The 18,332-nt window shown below is 38.6% G+C and overlaps 1 protein-coding gene across 1 annotated transcript; it reads left to right on the top strand.

The window, feature by feature from the left end:
- The first annotated feature begins 253 nt into the window (after positions 1–253).
- LOC132893270 (uncharacterized) lies at positions 254–17,937 on the top strand. Its single transcript, XM_060932210.1, has 5 exons — positions 254–401; positions 1,096–1,250; positions 1,590–1,809; positions 6,040–6,218; positions 15,094–17,937. Exons 1-5 carry the CDS (start codon positions 371–373, stop codon positions 15,175–15,177), a joined length of 669 nt encoding a protein of 222 aa, XP_060788193.1. The 5' UTR covers positions 254–370; the 3' UTR covers positions 15,178–17,937.
- Positions 17,938–18,332: the final 395 nt, after the last annotated feature.

The raw sequence follows: 18,332 nt of genomic DNA, 5'->3' as shown, positions 1-18,332 counted from the left end.
TCGTCATCATTGTCATCTGAACATTTTTATCTTCCTAAGAATTGTTATTTTAGTGTGACCGCTTTAAAATTTCTGCAGACGTGGTGCAGAAACTACAATGATGTAAAACCAGAACAAGATATTTATGTGTTTTTGTTCCATGAACTGACATTTTTCTGTTTTTTTTCCATTTGTTATTACTTACATTTTAAAAATAAATCTGTTCTGCCATCATAGAAGAAATCTAAAGTGCCCACACTGTTCTGAGAAAAATTACTGACTGGTAATGAAGCAGTATTATGTAATATCCTATGCATACGGTATATACATGCTCACTTCCTCACAGTTTCTGTTCTGAACTTGACAAAGTAGGATGCACCTTTGGTGAAATATGAAGAATTGCACATTTTGTAACATGCTAGGTAAGCAAATATTCTCTTTTTAATATTTTCTTCTTTTAAATATAGTCTTAAGGCTACAAATGAAAAATATTTATACTTTAAGGAAATTCAGAAGTTTAATGATGATCATATCTGATCATAGCTGCATATGGTGAAGTGAGACATTTGGACAAGATGATGAAAGTGATCATTTTTGTTAGGTTTGACAATTATATTCTGCGTTTATTTAAGGACATTTAGACTGTTTTTTTAAGTGCATGTACTGTATTTTATGTTAATCTGATAATCTTTTTACAGTAAAGGTACTAAGTTCATGATTCACCTCGTTACTGAGGTGCACTCTAATGTCTCATAATGGAATCCAGTGTTACAATCCATGACCAAGAATCTATGCAGTGAAAGGCAATGAGATACTGTGAGGAACTGTGTCTATTTGGACTGTTTTTCTCCCTTTTTTTAAAATAAGCTGCATTTCTCAGAAAGGGGTGTCTGTTTAAATAAAGAGAACGCATGTCAACCAGCCTAGATATAAGTACCGGTAAAACAGGGTTGTGGTCAACAACATCCTATATTCAATGGATATATTTATACTTGTGAACTATAGTGTTTCTCTTGCCTGAGGTGTGCTTGTGGTTTTAAGTATTGAAGTTTTATTTTAGCTGCCGATAACTAGCAGGCATTGAACAATAAGTGAGTTTTGTGATTGTTTCTCCAGCCTTGTATCTGGCCATATATACAGCTCTGTGTTACACCAGTGAAGAAACTATCATGATCAGTTTAGAAGTTCAGTCAGAGTTTAAGACGACTGCCACCCTGAAATGCCCTGAAATATTTGACAGTAATCGTTACACATCCATCACCTGGTATAAGGTACAATACAATACTATCACCTCCTTTGAATATACCTATAAATCCCATTTTCCTTTTTATCAGCTTATTTTGACATATAGAATATGTATGTATGTGTATGTATGTATGTATGTATGTATGATTAAATATTATAATAATAATAATAATAATGTATAACACACACACACACACACACACACACACACACCTTAGAAGTCATCTGTGTGAGTGATGCACATGATGTATTTCTGTTTCACACATCAAAGAGGAAATGCTTGCATACTTCAGATAAAGCCGTTCTTATGCAGGATAAAATGTTACACATTTTACCATAATTTTTTTCCCTTTCTTTTTCTTTAGGATTCCCCAGACTCTGAGGGCATTATTAGAAAATCAAGCAGGCAAGGCAAATTAGAGCGATATAAGAACTATATGAACCGTTCTGATGTGTCCCTTACAGAAGAAGGTTTTCTTGTGCTGGAAAACGTTGACTTTTCACAAGCAGGGACGTACAAGTGTTACCTGGCTGGAAAAATCGGATCCAAAAATAATGAGTTATTTGTCAGGCTGAATGTAACAGGTAAGTTTTGAATTTGAATGGCTTTTGAAAATGGATGTAACTGTCTGCCTTTGAGGAACTGGAAAACAGTCAGGGTGGTTTTCTTCAGAATTAGTGCTGTGTTCCTGTTTATTTGTTACCAAGCACCAATAGCAAAGTTGTCACATCATGGTCATGACCCAATTTGGGTAGCTTATAAAAGTTCCCTACTAGGTCGTTCTCATCTTTTGCCAATTCTCATCAGCCCAATGAGCCAGTTGGGTTTGTAGAACCACTATGACATATGTAGCTTTCAGTTCCAGTGTCAAATTGCCCTTCTCATGTTCAAATTTTAGTTCTAATACATCCACATGTGTGATGATTTTTTTTTTTTCCTGGCTCATCATCTGCTTTTGGGACTATTTGCCCAGCATCATGCCCAGAATTACATTATGGTCCAAATGAGTATGCATAAACCATGGCATTGCAGGGACTCACAGGGGCTTTGACATCCTGGATGCCAAATATAACCCAAAGCGAAAGGTACATCACTCTGTTAAGGTGGAAGTGGAAAATTGCACGTTTCAGAGGTATCAGATTTGTTCCCCAATCTAATCATACACACTGCTAACTCTTCAATCCCACATTGATTTAGTACTCTCTCTGCTTATTCCAGGGTCTAAGTAGCTAAAGCTTCTGGCTAGTTCTTTTTGTGCCATGAAACCCAGCACAGTAGTTTACATGTTTCACTCCCTGCTCTGAGCCAGTGTTAGAGGAAGAATAATAAACATTCAGTAGTGTTTATGTAGCCTGGGAGCTTTGTCCATCACTATTATGCTACTGTTAGGGAAATGCTCTGTAAGTGCTTGTTAAAGAAGCTCTAGTCCCAGAAAATTTGCACATTGATTATTGTTTATCATCCACCTACTCCAGTGGAGGCTTGGGATCCTGACCCAGAATACAAGAGGTTGGGAAAGTTTAGTCCTGAGCTCTATTTACTGTTTGTGTGGAGTTTCACCACATGCAAGTATGCAGATTGGTGAAAATCAACTGCCTCAAGGTGTGAATGAGTATGTGAATGTTTGTGAATGGTGCCCTTTGATGGACTGGCATCCCATCCAGTGTGAATTTTCTCACTTTGTGCCCAGTGTCACTGGGATGGGCTCCGGATACAACCCAAACCAGGATAAAGTGATTACTGAAGATGCCAGTTATCCAATTTGCCCCTTTACAACTCCTTGCCTCTCTGTCTCCTTTTTGCCTGCCATTTTTGAAATTCTGACGTATGTTTTGTGATTTACACTACTGTTCAAAAGTTTGGGGTCACTTTGAAATTTCCTTATTTTTGAAAGAAAAGCATTGTTCTTTTCAATGAAGATCACTTTAAACTAATCAGAAATACACTCTATACATTGCTAATGTGGTAAATGACTATTCTAGCTGCAAATGTCTGGTTTTTGGTGCAATATCTCCATAGGTGTATAGAGGCCCATTTCCAGCAACTATCACTCCAGTGTTCTAATGGTACAATGCAGTGGCGGCTGGTAGTCTTTCAAACAGGGGAGGCTGGTTGGTTACGATATTTCCAGATTTTAAAAGAAAAAAAACACATCAATTTTGCCCATACTCTTGCCTCTGATCTGGCTGATTGTTGGCAGCGTCACAAACTGTGAAATAACAGGTTCTTTTGGCCCATTAGCCTACTGTCCAATATACATGATGGTGGTGTTGGGGGGGGTATATTTTAACATTTTATATTTTAAAATTGTGGCATGTTGTTTAAAAATTGACCTCGGCTGTGTTTTTGTTTAAAAATGTTTTCCAAATTGTAGCGGTGTTTAATTAATATCCAGAAAAATATATATTCCAATATAATATACTCAGCATAAACATTTTAAATAGATTCTATATTTTTGGTCCATCCATGACATATTACTAAAGTAGCCTATTTACTGTTGTTGATGTGGGTCACTTGCTGTTAGCCAATTCACTTTCTCGTACCAGGAGAGCTGAAAGGAACGAGTATTATTCCCTACCTTTTTCACCAAGTCAATTTGAGGCGTTGGTCTACCCTGCTCTTTAATTTTATTTTTTTCCTCGAAAGGAAGACTGGCAAATGGCTTCGCCAAAATTAAATCAGCAATGCTTGGCATCCGTGTGCAGCTTTCTTGCTAGCTGACTAGCCCCCTCAAGTTCAAGTTCAGTCACTCAAATAAACGAAATTTCTGGAACTAAGATAGCAAACTTGACAACACTATATTTACACTTTATTTACAATGAAAATATATACAAACTAAAAAAGCTGGTATACCGTATGTAATGAATGAAATCGAAATGTAAGCCGATCTCTTACAATACACCACAGCACTTGCGAATCCGCATGGGACTGAACTGATGTTGCCAGATACTGCTGACATTATCCAGCCCAAAATATGTTCAAAACCCGCCAAAATGCACTTAAAACCGCCCAATTGGGTGGTAAACCGCCCAATCTGGCAACACTGTACCGCTGCCTGTCTATAGTTGAAACGAGCTGTCAATCAAAGAAAATATCCGGCCGCTTTCACCAATCACCAGTCTCCTCGCGGAAACTGCCATGTCCCTCCCATGTGAGGCTCGGAGTCCGTGGGCGGGCATTTTCGCAGTATTTGTCCAATAACCGTCTTGCATTTTGAGATTGAAAAGCGCATAGCTCCCAAATGCCGTTGAAGTCCATTGAGGCTGGGAGTCCGTGAGACTCCGTGGGCGGGCGTTTTCGCAGTATTTGTCCAATAATCGTCTTGCATTTTGAGATTGACAAGCACATAGCTCCCAATCCACTGAGGCTGGGCTGCATCACGCTGTCACAAGGGGGAAAAACTCACGCACACATTAGGCGAACTGGGGAAAGTTATAACGGAATGATTTCGCACTGTCGTTGGGTTGAGCACATATATTTTAATGATTCTGGATCTGAAATAGCAATGTTATAAGGTCGGCTATAACATAAGCCTAGCACAATTCATCCTACACGATGTTCGTCATTTTTAGAGGAGGCTGAGCCTCCCTCGTTGTCTTAGAGCAATCGCCCGTGGTACAATGTGTTTGCTCATTGCCTCAGAAGGCTAATGGATGATTAGAAAACCCTTGTATAATCATGTTAGCACAGCTGAAAACAGTTTAGCTCTTTAAAGAAGCTATAAAACTGACCTTCCTTTGAGCAGATTGAGTTTCTGGAGCATCACATTTGTGGGGTCAATTAAATGCTCAAAATGGCCAGAAAAATGTCTTGACTATATTTTCTATTCATTTTACAACTTATGGTGGTAAATAAAAGTGTGACTTTTCATGGAAAACACAAAATTGTCTCGGTGACCCCAAGCTTTTGAACGGTAGTGTATACACTATTTTCTTGTCCAGTGGCAACTCAGCGAGGCTCATCGAACTCAATTGGCAACCACAGGCAGTGGACTAAACTATTTTTTGGATGGAAGGCTATTGGTTGGGAAATTTGGACTTATTTCATCAATATTGCACAGTTTTATAGATTTGCTTATATTATGGTTGTTAGACAGATTTAGTCTATTATGCATCAGTGTTGGAGTGGAGTCACTAAACCTTGAGTCCGAGTCCAGTTTCAAGTCCCCAGTGTTTAAATCCAATTACAGAAACTTTCAAGTCGAGTCTGAGTCAAGTTCACTATTGATCCGAGTTGAGTCCGAGAACAAGCCCCCTGCTATGGGCGCCCCTATGATTCTCACCACTTTTCTCCCTACTAGCAATGGTGATGATGGCAAGAATGATTATAAGTCAAACAGATGAACTGCTATCACTTATGGTGGGTATCAACTCATATCTTTGATGCTGCATTTTTAACAATAACAAAGTTTGCAAAAAGCAAACAATTATAGTTATAGTGCTATACTTAGCTTCTTGAATCCACTTCCTCAACTCCTCAGCCAGGTGAGAGTAGGAATAAGGAAGTGTTTGTTGTAGAGAGGGAATTTTATAGCCTACCTCCATGAAGTTACAATACTTCTATTGGTGCTTTGTAAGGAAATGAGCCAAGGAAATCACCCTGGCAATCCATAGCAAAAGGAAGTAGCACTTCAATCATGTCACTGACTTTTTTGCATTTTCTCACATCCTCAACCTCCAGCAAGACCTTAACACCTCTAATTTGTCAGAATTTCATGGTTTTATTATTATTATTATTATTATTTATTTTTTATTATTGTACTGAAATGCTTTAACACTGTACTTCTATAGCTTGTTTTTATTTTATCAATATAGAAAGGGTCAGTAAAACAACACCAGCCCTCGATGTTACCAGCTCATTTGCTTGTGCTTCCACTGGCAACTCATCTATTCCACATATGGTTCAACCAATTGATGTGAGACCCTTTTCTGTCCTGGTTGGATTCTTCAGTCTAAGTCTGAGCAAAGTTCTGCTCTGTTTTGTGTCTGTGTGGGTAAGTGTTTTGTATTAATGTCTTTTTATAATGCTGGCAATTATATTTCATAACACCTCATTGCTTCCATCAAAGTTCAAGTCAGGTCAAAGTTCAAGTCAAGTCAAAGTTCAAGTCAAGTAGGCTGTCACTGTCATTCTTAGTTCTACAATTAACATGGGACAACATGAGGCATTAGACAAGAGGATAAGTCATGCAGTGACAGACAGACAGTAAAAAATCAGTAAAATCCGCAAATACAGGCAATAGAATATTAGGACACACTCTACAAGATGCAGTAAACACATTCTGTGGTGAACTCTAAACACTATAGCAAACCTTAGGGGCTTTGTGGCTCAGGTGGATAAGGTGCCATACCATAAATCTGGGGACCTGGGTTCGATTCTGACCTGAGGTCATTTCCCAGTCCCTCCCCATCTCTTTCCTGCTTGTTTCCTGTCTCTACACTGTCCTATCCAATAAAGGTGGAAAAAGCCCAAAAAATCTTTTAAAAAAAGCAAACCAGCTTCCTGCTGATAGTCCTGAGCAGCAGTATGAACACGTAAAGTGACTTGTGCATAAATTATAGACCCGTTTAGTGTTTGTAAACAAAAGTGATGCATGCAAAAAGACCTGACTAGCCTAGCTACCTGATCCTACTTGATTATAGTCTGAATAAAGAACCTATCACAGATTTTATTTCAGGACCTAACTGACAATAGCTAAAATGTTATCCAGTTATTATTATTAGCTCATCCAGCCAACAGGCCAATAAGCTTATACAATCATGTGTTGTCTATCATCTATCCATCGTCTGTTGTCCATCTGGTGTTGTCCACATTTCACGAAAATCACTTCTTCTCTCTCAGTTCTTCACTGATTTTTATTCTTTTTGGCAGGAAGGTAGTTCTGCCTGGGATGCATATGGCTTCTACCCAAATTTGTGTAATTGCAATTAATAATGAAGATATGGAGTAATTAAGCCCTAACAAGCAGTTTCCACACAAATCGCTTCTTCTCTCTCAATTCTTCACTGATTTTGATTCTTTCTAGTACGAAGGTAGGGGTACCTAGGATGCATGTAACTTCTATCCAGATTTGCTTAATTACAATTATTAATGAAGTTATGGACTAATTAAGCCTTAATGAGTAGTTCAACAAAAATCACTTCTTGTCGGTCAATTCCTCGCTGTTCTGGATTCTTTCTGGCAAAAAGGTACAGTGGAAATTTTATATATAAGGTTCTATAAGGTTAGAGGAAATTTTAACATAAGACTGTAAACTCTGTTTTCAGTAAGTATTGCTCACAACTTCAAGTTTAGTGTGATGAGCACAGTCCGTAAAAAGGTAAAACGTCAGTGCTGGAGCTATTTTTACAGGACATTCTGGTTGGGACACTCGAATGCAAGTTCTCAATTTCCCAGGACCTCAAGTTCCCATAGCGGTCTTGTCTATAATTATGTACCGGCTCAGAACTCATTGAATATTTGTGCTCAGCAGTGTCAAGGTGTCTGGTGACAGGTGTCTGCCTTTTCAATTTTTAATCCAGCCAGTCTGTAGTTCCCACTTTAGATCATTCCTTCTGGACTAGATGGGGCCAGAGTGAGCTACGCCATCATTGATGGCCTCGTCATGGATTACCACTCATAGACAATGAGTGCTATTTAGCTAATACTTTCAAATTGTTTATGATACCATAAATGTATTTGTTAGCTGAAAAAATTTACAAAATAACATTTCCATTAGAGGCAACTCCTTAGTAAGTATGTATTTGACAGTTAGCTAGCTAGTTGGTTTCTTGATGTTGATTTTAGGCAAGCTACCGTACATAGGTTTGTTAAAACAACAACAAAAATACTCACATTAGCTAACCAGCAAGCTAAGCCTTTTTAGATTATTAGGGCATGATGCTAACATTCACACACTTCCAGTTACACACATTTCAGGTATGCACATTCTCCCCGATGTGCTCTGATCAAGTCCACAATGCTTAACTTCAGAATGAAGGCAGCCTCATGAAAGATGTGAGAGTTGTTTAAAAATAGAAGTAAATTAAGTCACAACCTTGTGTATTTGGACTATCGGGAAAAGGAACCTGGACTTCCAGATTTACCATGTGAATGTTATTGAAATCCATTCAAACCATTAACCAGACTCTGATTTTGAAAGTTCTCCTTCCTCTTCCTCTTCACTGTACCGCAAACAATCTCCTCTGCAGGAATATAGTGTTGCAGGCGCATGGTGGCTAGTAGAAAGTTTAATAATGAGCTCCCTGGATCAAGGTAGACATGTGTATACTATTAAGTCCTGTCTTAAACTTATCAATGGATGTAGCTTGTTGTAAACTTGTTGGTAGGTGGTTCCACTCAGCCATGGTTCTTGGCAGAAATGAGTATTTGTAACAATCTTTTAAGTAATGGATTGAGAGAAGGAAATAGCTGAAGATATCCTTGGGTGTATTCCTTCTGTGGTGGGTTTAGTTTGATACTGGTCAGCATCAATAGCCACGATGTGATAGATAGATTTATACAGGAGTGTGAGTCTGGATGCAGCCTAATGATCTTCAAGGGATTTCCAGCCCAGCGTAGTTATCATTGAGGAGACACTACTGGTTCTTCTAATGTCTTTGCAGATGAATCTGGCTGTTTTACATTGCACTGCTTCTAGCTTGTTTTTATGGTCTTGCATGTATGGGTCCCACACTGAGGTACAATATTCCAACTTTGGGTGGACTAAGGTCTTGTAGGCTGCTTCCTTTACTTTAGGGGTAGCTGTACAAGTTTCTCCTCAAGAGATGAAGAACCTTGTTGGCTTTGGTTGCTGTGATGTTAACATGGTCTGCCCAGTTCAGCTTACTGTTTATTTCAATACCCAAGTAAGTGTGATTCGTGACTGAGTTCAGGCGTTTTCCATTCATGTTATAAGAGGTTTGAAGGGGTTTCTGCTTATAGGTAATATGCATTACATGGTACTTGTCTGTGTTAAATTTCATTGTATTGATGTCACTTTGTAGAGCCTTACTGTCTTCTTCTGATTATATGTCCCTGTAAAGTATGCAGTCATCAGCAAAGAGTCATACTTGAGAATGAATGCCTTGAGGCAGGTCATTTACGTAGAGGATGAATAGCAAGGGTCCTGAGACAGTGCCCTGTGGGACCCCCAATTCCACTTCAATGGGAAATAATGAAATGCCCTCTAGAACAACATACTGTGACCTCTTGGTGATGAAATTGGTAAGCCAGCTGTGTAGAGAGCCTGTTATTCCTGACTGTTTTAGCTTCAGTAATAGTCTCTGATGAGGGACTGGATCAAATACCTTGCTGAAGTCTGTTATGATGACACTTATTGTGCAAAAATAAATGCAAAGGGACATCTTGTATTACAAATCACCTCAGAAGAAGGTATTGGTTTCAATGTATGACATAAACCCCAAAATAAAGTAAATATACTAAACAACACATGTGCTGGGACTATGAAAACGCAAGTGATTACTGTGGCTGGAATACTGTTTGTCTAGTTCATTGAGTCTGACAGGTGGAAAAGAGCTTCACGGTTGAGAGAAAATCACTGGATGCACTGTGATATGTCAGTGCGCCCCAGTATATCTAGGCAAATGTCAGAATACTTGTGGCCGTCTTCTTTATGCTTGGTGAGCTCTTCTGTCTTTCCTACTCTGTCAGGATCACAAGCAAATCCAGTGCAGGAATTTGGATTTAGGCTTGTTAAGGAATACCAGAAGTTTGGCCCCATTTATACTTATCTTAATTGATAATTCTGTTTTATTCAAATTGAACTAATTATTTACCAGGCTTGCTTACAACACCAAGTGATGTAAAACTTTTTTTTTTCTTCTTCTGTTTAACAATGTAATATAGGGTTACAAGAAATGTTATTGTAGTTTAGCAAATGACACAAATTCAGGAATTTTTGAACTTCATTTGTACATGTATAATAATGATAAAAGTAGGCCTACCGCTGGCTTAAAAAGCAATATGGTGTTTTACCAATTATTGTTGCTTGATTTGCTATAGCTCTCAGAAGTGCATTGCTGAAAAGTGTGTAAATCAAGGGTAGAATATGCGTAAATTATGTATGCATAAGAAATGCACAGATTTTGGGTTTGCTGCACCTGAAGAGCATAACAGCCTTCATGGCACATAAATCATCAACTTAGGTCAAGAGGAAAATATGTGTAGACTGAAAACTGCATAGTTGCATGCTTTTTTTATTATTATTATTTTTATTTTTTACTTGTGCGCATGGGAGAGTCATGGCCTTAGTTAGCAGGCCAACTTCACTGATGTTATAGTTAACTATTTCACTGAGATGAAATTTGCACTGCAAACTTAGAGCTCCTTGGATAAATCTCATCTCATTATCTCTAGCTGCTTTATCCTGTTCTACAGGGTCGCAGGCAAGCTGGAGCCTATCCCAGCTGACTACGGGCGAAAGGCGGGGTACACCCTGGACAAGTTGCCAGGTCATCACAGGGCTGACACATAGACTCAGACAACCATTCACACTCACATTCACACCTACGGTCAATTTAGAGTCACCAGTTAACCTAACCTGCATGTCTTTGGACTGTGGGGGAAACCGGAGCACCCGGAGGAAACCCACACGGACACGGGGAGAACATGCAAACTCCACACAGAAAGGCCCTCGCCGGCCATGGGGCTCGAACCCAGACCTTCTTGCTGTGAGGCGACAGCGCTAAACACCACACCACCGTGCCGCCCCTTGGATAAATCATCCCTCCTAATTGCCCATAACCAGACCCATCTTCTCTTGCCATGGAAAGGTGATTTTATCGTATAAAATTAGTGATTGTGAGCACTTTTCTGATTCTGATATCCAACAGAACAGTGTTACATTTTAGAAAACAAATTCTGGGTTGCTCTTTAAAACCAGTATAGTCTCTGACTGCAAAGATGACGTAGAATGAGATCTCAATCAGGTGTATAATTAAATGCAAAAGAATAATTAACAGTTATTCCACGAAATTGAGTTGTACATGAGCTGATAGCCAATTAGGTGCATAGCGCTGAGTTGACTACAGTGGTGCTTGAAAGTTTGTGAACCCTTTAGAATTTTCTATATTTCTGTATAAATATGACCTAAAACATCATCAGATTTTCACACAAGTCCTAAAAATAGATAAAGAGAACCCAGTTAAACAAATGAGACAAAAATATTATACTTGGTCATTTATTTATTGAGGAAAATGATCCAATATTACATATCTTTGAGTGGCAAAAGTATGTGAACCTTTGCTTTCAATATCTGGTGTGACCCCCTTGTGCAGCAATGACTGCAACTAAACATTTCCGGGCCATTCCAAAACATTAACTTTATTCTTCTTTAACCATTCTTTGGTAGAACGACTTGTGTGCTTTGGGTCGTTGTCTTGCTGCATGACCCACCTTCTCTTGAGATTCAGTTCATGGACAGATGTCCTGACATTTTCCTTTAGAATTCGCTGGTATAATTCAGAATTCATTGTTCCATCAATGATGGCAAGCCTTCCTGGCCCACATGCAGCAAAACAGGCCCAAACCATGATACTACTACCACCATGTTTCACAAATGGGATAAGGTTCTTATGCTGGAATGCAGTGTTTTACTTTCTCCAAACATAATACTTCTCATTTCAACCAAAAAGTTATATTTTGGTCTCATCTGTCCACAAAACATTTTTCCAATAGGCTTGTCCACGTGATCTTTAGCAAACTGCAGACGAGCAGCAATGTTCTTTTTGGAGAGCAGTGGCTTTCTCCTTGCAACCATGCCATGCACACCATTGTTGTTCAGTGTTCTCCTGATGGTGGACTCATGAACATTAACATTAGCCAATGTGAAAGAGGCCTTCAGTTGCTTAGAAGTTACCCTGGGGTCCTTTGGTGGGGTTTACATTAGACCGTATCAGCGGATCATCAGATTAACGTTTTTAAAACGATTAGTGTGCACACAGCAACGCCAATACACTATTTGCGTGCACACAGCAACGCCAATACACGGATACGCTCGGCTCCGCAGGCATCCTGCGCTCCAAATCACTCCGCCCTGAACAGCGAGTGCCTTCTGGAGGGTGCGCACTCCGGCCCTGCGCAGCTCACAGAGCGCGTGAGTATAGCGCACGAGCAGTGATTTGGGACTGAGCCGCTGTGTGTGTGCTCTCAGTGCATATCGGGTATGCGCGTCACTTACCACTTGCAAGTGGAACGATGGCAAGCCTAAAGACAATCATAACTACACAATGGGCAGTATTTGCATCAGTATTTGCAGTATTTTCATACTTTTATACTCTTTAATGAAAGGTGATACAAGGCGGAAGTCCGCGCCGTTTTTCAGCAGTCGCGTCACATGACCAACGCCAGCGAATCAGGAAGGTGGATGTCACAGTGACGTTGTCCAATGACGACGCCAGCTAGAGCTCAGCACAGCGTATCTGCGTATCCGCGTATTCTCAATGTTTACACAGCACCGGACCAGACACGATCTGGATTGAATACGTGGACCCTGACGGATTCCCGTTTCCCGGCGTTTCCAGGCGTTTTAATGTAAACAGACAGTGCATCCGCGAAGAAAACGAGACAGATACGGTCTAATGTAAACTTGGCCTTTGTGACCTTGTCAACTATTACACGCCTTGCTCTTGGAGTGATCTTTGTTGGTCGATCACTCCTGGGGAGGGTAACAATGATCTTGAATTTCCTCCATTTGTACACAATCTGTCTGACTGTGGATTGGTGGAGTCCAAACTCTTTAGAGATGGTTTTGTAACCTTTTCCAGCCTGATGAGCATCAACAATGCTTTTTCTGAGGTCCTCAGAAATCTCCTTTGTTTGTGCCATGATGCACTTCCACAAACATGTGTTGGAAAGATCAGACTTTGATAGATCCCTGTTCTTTAAATAAAACAGCGTGCCCACTCACACCTGATTGTCATCCCATTGATTGAAAACACCTGACTCTAATTTCACCTTCAAATTAACTGCTAATCCTAGCGGTTCACATACTTTTGCCACTCACAGATATGTAATATTGGATCATTTTCCTCAATAAATAAATGACCAAGTATAATGCTTTTTTTTCTCATTTGTTTAACTGGGTTCTCTTTATCTACTTTTAGGACTTGTGTGAAAATCTGATTATGTTTTATGTCATATTTATGCAGAAATATGGAAAATTCTAAAGGGTTCACAAACTTTCAAGCACCACTGTATAAGCCATGTATGACAAGATTGAGTGGAATAACTGTTTTATTATATCCACATTCACTGGATTTTGAGAAACAGAGCATTTTTATTTTTTGCAAATTCGATAAATAAAAACTTTATACAAAACGTCAGACAAAATAATTTCTGCTTAGAATGTAAACAAACTGGTGAAATGACAGTAGCAATTTTTGAAAAATGCTTTAACGATAATTCTTGAAAAATAAAAAAGATATGTTCTTTCCATCGAATACTTTTATTCCATGTTTTGTTGCTTTTTGGGGGGGGGGGTTGTTTTCGAGTAGACTTTTTATTTTGTCTTCGGTTGGTTCAGCAACATGCTCCGCCATTTTGTTTTTCTCTACTCACGGTATATGAGCTGATATCCTAGTAGTAGAGTAGCCAATCAGAGCGTGCAACTGCTCATATCCAGTGACTGTGGATAGAAAAATTGTTGCTATAGGTTTTTACTCTACAGTTGTAAAAATATAGAAAATATTATCTTGCTACCTCCACATCTCCACAGTTTCCTTGATTTGTAAGTGTGAGGCTTTTAAGTTATTTCATTGTGAAAGTGTCTGGAACTGTCTGACCCTGGCAACTAGTCAGAGAATGATGATTATTTATGAATTATTATACTGATTCTCATGAACAGCAGAGCCAATAATAAAATGAACTTGCTTAGTTTGACTCCAGTGAACATTTTCTAATTATTCTGCATTTACACTATTTTAACATTTTGAAATGAAGATGCTATAATTTTATTTTATTTTTTAAGTTATGATAAACAATTTGGAGATTGCTTTGGAGATATCAGTGTCACACCTTGGGAAATGTCTCTTAATCTACTCTGAGAAATTTGGATAAGATTCAAATCACTACCATATCCTACCCGAGAGAGAGAGAGAGAGAGAGAGAGAGAATGAATGAACTCAGGCTTTTAGTCATACAGATTTTAGTGTTGTGGTATTTCATTCATGTTTTATTTTATTGGGTAATATGCTTTAACATGTGCTAAATTAAGCCACATTACGGTTATGGCCCACAGGAAAAGGGAAAAACTTTAAATGTAACATTTTTGTTAAAATATTTGTTAAACTAAACTGTACATATATTGATATGATATCATTAATAATGTACACTGACTTTAATCTATTTTGGTTTTGTGAAACCTTTCCATTCCATTCACATTGCTTACATTCATTTGCATTTTCTGCTGTGGAAACTACCGTATATCTCTCAACGAGTCATTTTCACAGCAGCCTCAACCTTCAATTTATATACTTTATGCTAAGTTGACCTTTTAGTATTTATATTTTCCTTTCTCTGTAGCGCAATAAGTGTGAAAAACACATCTCTGCAGAAATGACTTCACATGTTTTTTTATTTTTTTCCGGAAGTACAACAGAGTAGGTAGAATAGCTATGATGATGAGGGTCAGATTCATTTTAAACCTGACACACCAACTTATTAGAAAATAAATTGTTGAAATGTTTTAATAATTTAAGAAGAGTTGTCTCTAATTATGTCCATGACAACATGTCTTAGAGTTTCTGTGTAAGAATACAAACAGAGAATTTGCTTTGTTGGACAGATGGATGGAGTGGGGTACAGTTAATTCTAAACTCATATTGAAATGACTCACACTAATCTCACACTACTGATCTTTCTTTCAACAGGGGGTGGCAAATTTTAAGAAACACCAAAGAAGAAAATGGAAAGTGGAAAATGGAGCTAACCAAGTGGGAGCGAAGTATTCCTGACAAGATGATAAATAGACATTCCGTTACTCCCATTGTGCCTATATAATGTGCGTAACGTGTGTGTGTTTTTCAAATTTTATTGAAAAAAATCAATATATATATTTTTTCACAGTTGTGCTGTTTTGCAGGCAGTTTGTTAGTTGTGTGTGTGTGTGTGTGTGTGTGTGTGTGTGTGTATGGATACGAGTGTTTTACTGGGAAATATGCAACTTATATTTTTCATGCAAGCTACATCTGGGACATGGAGAACTAATGATATAAATCTCTATATGCCTATTTTTCATATGAAATACATCACAAATCTGAGTGACATATGATTCACTCATGAGGATATCGATGATGTCACTCCCAATATTTTACCGCTGACTTGATACAGTACGTGTTGTAAAAATGGCGAACCAGTCAAAATTAAAATTCTTTTGTTTAACTTAATAAACCTCACTAATAGTCAATATGCTTGACTAAGCAAAGACTTGTAGGGAGAGGTCTTTGCTGCCCTAGAAGGCATTAACTACTTCGAAAAAGCATCCTGAGGAAAGGTGACATTGGATTTTGCTCATTTGCTCAATAACTGACATTCAGTTGAGCACAGGGGCGTCACTAGGCCTTTTTTACTGGGGCACGTGCCCCAGTAAAAATCAGCTGTGCCCCAGTAAGAAAATGTTGAAAGATTTTCGTAACAAACTAGTTTCTTTGGCAGATCATTTATCTACTGTAAGTTGTAGGACAGAGTGTGTTTCAAACTTCTATTGCCTCTTCTTTCTAACTAATTTTCTGATTGGTCTGGGAGATTCTCACTGTAAACATAGCGTGCGTGCGGCGTGCCATGAGTCCATTTAGCCTACTGGAGAGATGAGTCTACTCTTTGGATGAGTCAGAGAACGGGCTCTGTATATCAGGAACATAAAGGTGCATTGTGTGTGTGTGTGGGGGGCATTTTGTGTGTGTGTCGGGGGGGCAGTGCCCCAGTAAAGCTTAATTCCTCGTGACGCCCCTGGTTGAGCACAGTTTTAACTGAGTAAGATTTGGTCACATTATCTATACTGACATTTATGTATTTCTCAGTACTTTTCCCACCTGTGAGTGTGTGACATTATGAAGACGTTCCTCCTCCACTGGAGTGTGGTCACAAGTCATTTTGAGAAATCATCTGATAAATTTGATGTCAATAACGAATAGTTTCCCATGACATAACTGAACTTTTAGCATTCTTTAAGGAAATGTAATACGTAGACTAAATCATGATATATTTTCAAAAACAGACTTTACAATTATACATAATTCCATAATAACAGAGACACTTAAATTCTTTGGGATGAAAAGTATTACAGAAATATTATACTACTATAATTATTATAATACAGAAATACATCAAATCTAAAAATTCTGATGTTTGTTATATTTATCATGACCTGGATTTTTTAGTGAAAGCTACAGACTGAGATAGCGTGCTCACCGCTGTTACATCCAGATGTGCAGTTACTTATTTGTCTAATAAAGAACTTTGTATCATCGGGTTAATGATACATCTCGTTTTCTAATGACAAAAGAAGTACTCTGGATTTGAAATATTTTCCATCCATCCATTATCTATGCCACGTATCTATCAGGGTTACAGGGGAAGCTGGAGCCAATCCCAGCTGACTTCGGGTGAGAGGTGGGGTACATCCTGGACAGGTCTCCAATCTATCGCAGGGCTAACACAGAGACAAACAACCGTTCACACCCACATTCACACCTGTGGGCAATTTAGAGTAACCAGTTCACCTAATCTGCATGTCTTTGGACTGTTGGAGGAAACTTCAGCACCCGGAAGAAACCCATGCAGAAATGGGGAGAACAGGCAAACTCCACACAGAAAGACCCCGATCAGCTGCAAAGACAGCTTGGGGTAAAAGTTTTGAATTTTCATACCAAAACATGCCAATACGTATTTCAATTCTTGCTATGAAATTGCTGGGGTGGTGCACCACAGGGTGCAAGAACACACACAGAACAAAGAAGACACTCAATCATTCTTTCTGTGCTTCGTGACCGTCATGATCATATAAAAAAAAAAGGCCTATATACTGGTGCAGCAGTTGGTTTCAACCTGTGGTTTTATTTAATTCACCAGGAAAGTCAGTCACCAAAAATATTGCATCTCAGCATGTACTGTACTGCAGCACCTTCAGTTCAGGTAACTTCAGTTCACACAGATGAAGAGGAAAGGGCAGGGGTTAAATTGGGCCGGGGCTGTCCGGGGCTGAGCCCCGGCACATAAGCTCGGAGCGGATGGCATATGATCACGCACACATCAAAAGCAACAAACCCTTTTCACGATTTTCAGTTCTGAATAATTAAATATCATTATATTAATCAATAAACCCATGACTTTTATGAGATAGATCATAGTTTTCCTGATAACAAGACGACCTGTCAAAGCTATTTAGAACAGAACTTGCGATCAGTGATTCTAGTTTCTGGAACACTGCGTGGGTTGCCAATTCCGCTTTTTATAAGCGACTTTGGGGTTTCTTTTTTTGTGAGCTCGCTTTAAAAAAAAATCAGAAGTCGTGGTTTGCGGGTTTTTGGGCTTGTGTTTCAGCGTTGTGACTTGTTTATAATTTTCTCCGTACACCATCTCCCCTTTTACCTGCATACGAGCCTTGTTATTATTATGTATTCAATTATTTATTTGGCATGTGGTGCTTTTTGTATTGTCAGAACATACATAAGATGAGCATATTATAGCAGCAAAATAGAAGCACAATCATTTGAATGCAGCAAAACTTTTGCTGCATTCAAATGATTGTGCTTCTATTTTGCTGCTATAATATGCTCATCATATGTATGTTCTAGACAATACAAAAAGCACCACATGCCAAATAAATAATTGAATACATAATAATAACAATAATAATAAATGCTTCCAATGTTATAGTGTTGTTTGTATTTGGTTGCATTCACTGCATGAATATATTTGATTGACAATTTGACTGACAGTGTTTTGGCATATTTAACATTTATTCTCCAAAATAAATAAACTGTTTTGGTTTAAGATTGTGCAAGCCTTCAAATTTTCTCACTGAACATTTCTCCTTCACATTTTTCACCTGTAGGCATGTGACAAGATTTAACATGATATTGCTCAACCTACCTCTGTAAAGTCAGCT

The sequence above is a fragment of the Neoarius graeffei genome, chromosome 10, assembly GCF_027579695.1.
Source record: "Neoarius graeffei isolate fNeoGra1 chromosome 10, fNeoGra1.pri, whole genome shotgun sequence".
Lineage (NCBI taxonomy): Eukaryota > Metazoa > Chordata > Actinopteri > Siluriformes > Ariidae > Neoarius > Neoarius graeffei.
Note: the sequence above shows the minus strand (reverse complement) of the source record. Positions and strands in the feature narration are given on the sequence as shown.

Coding starts and splice junctions, on each gene's coding strand:
- LOC132893270 (XM_060932210.1), top strand. CDS start 371: ATGAAGAATTGCACATTTTGTAACATGCTAG. Junction 1,251..1,589: donor CATCCATCACCTGGTATAAG/GTACAATACAAT, acceptor CTTTTTCTTTAG/GATTCCCCAGACTCTGAGGG. Junction 6,219..15,093: donor TCTGTTTTGTGTCTGTGTGG/GTAAGTGTTTTG, acceptor TTCTTTCAACAG/GGGGTGGCAAATTTTAAGAA.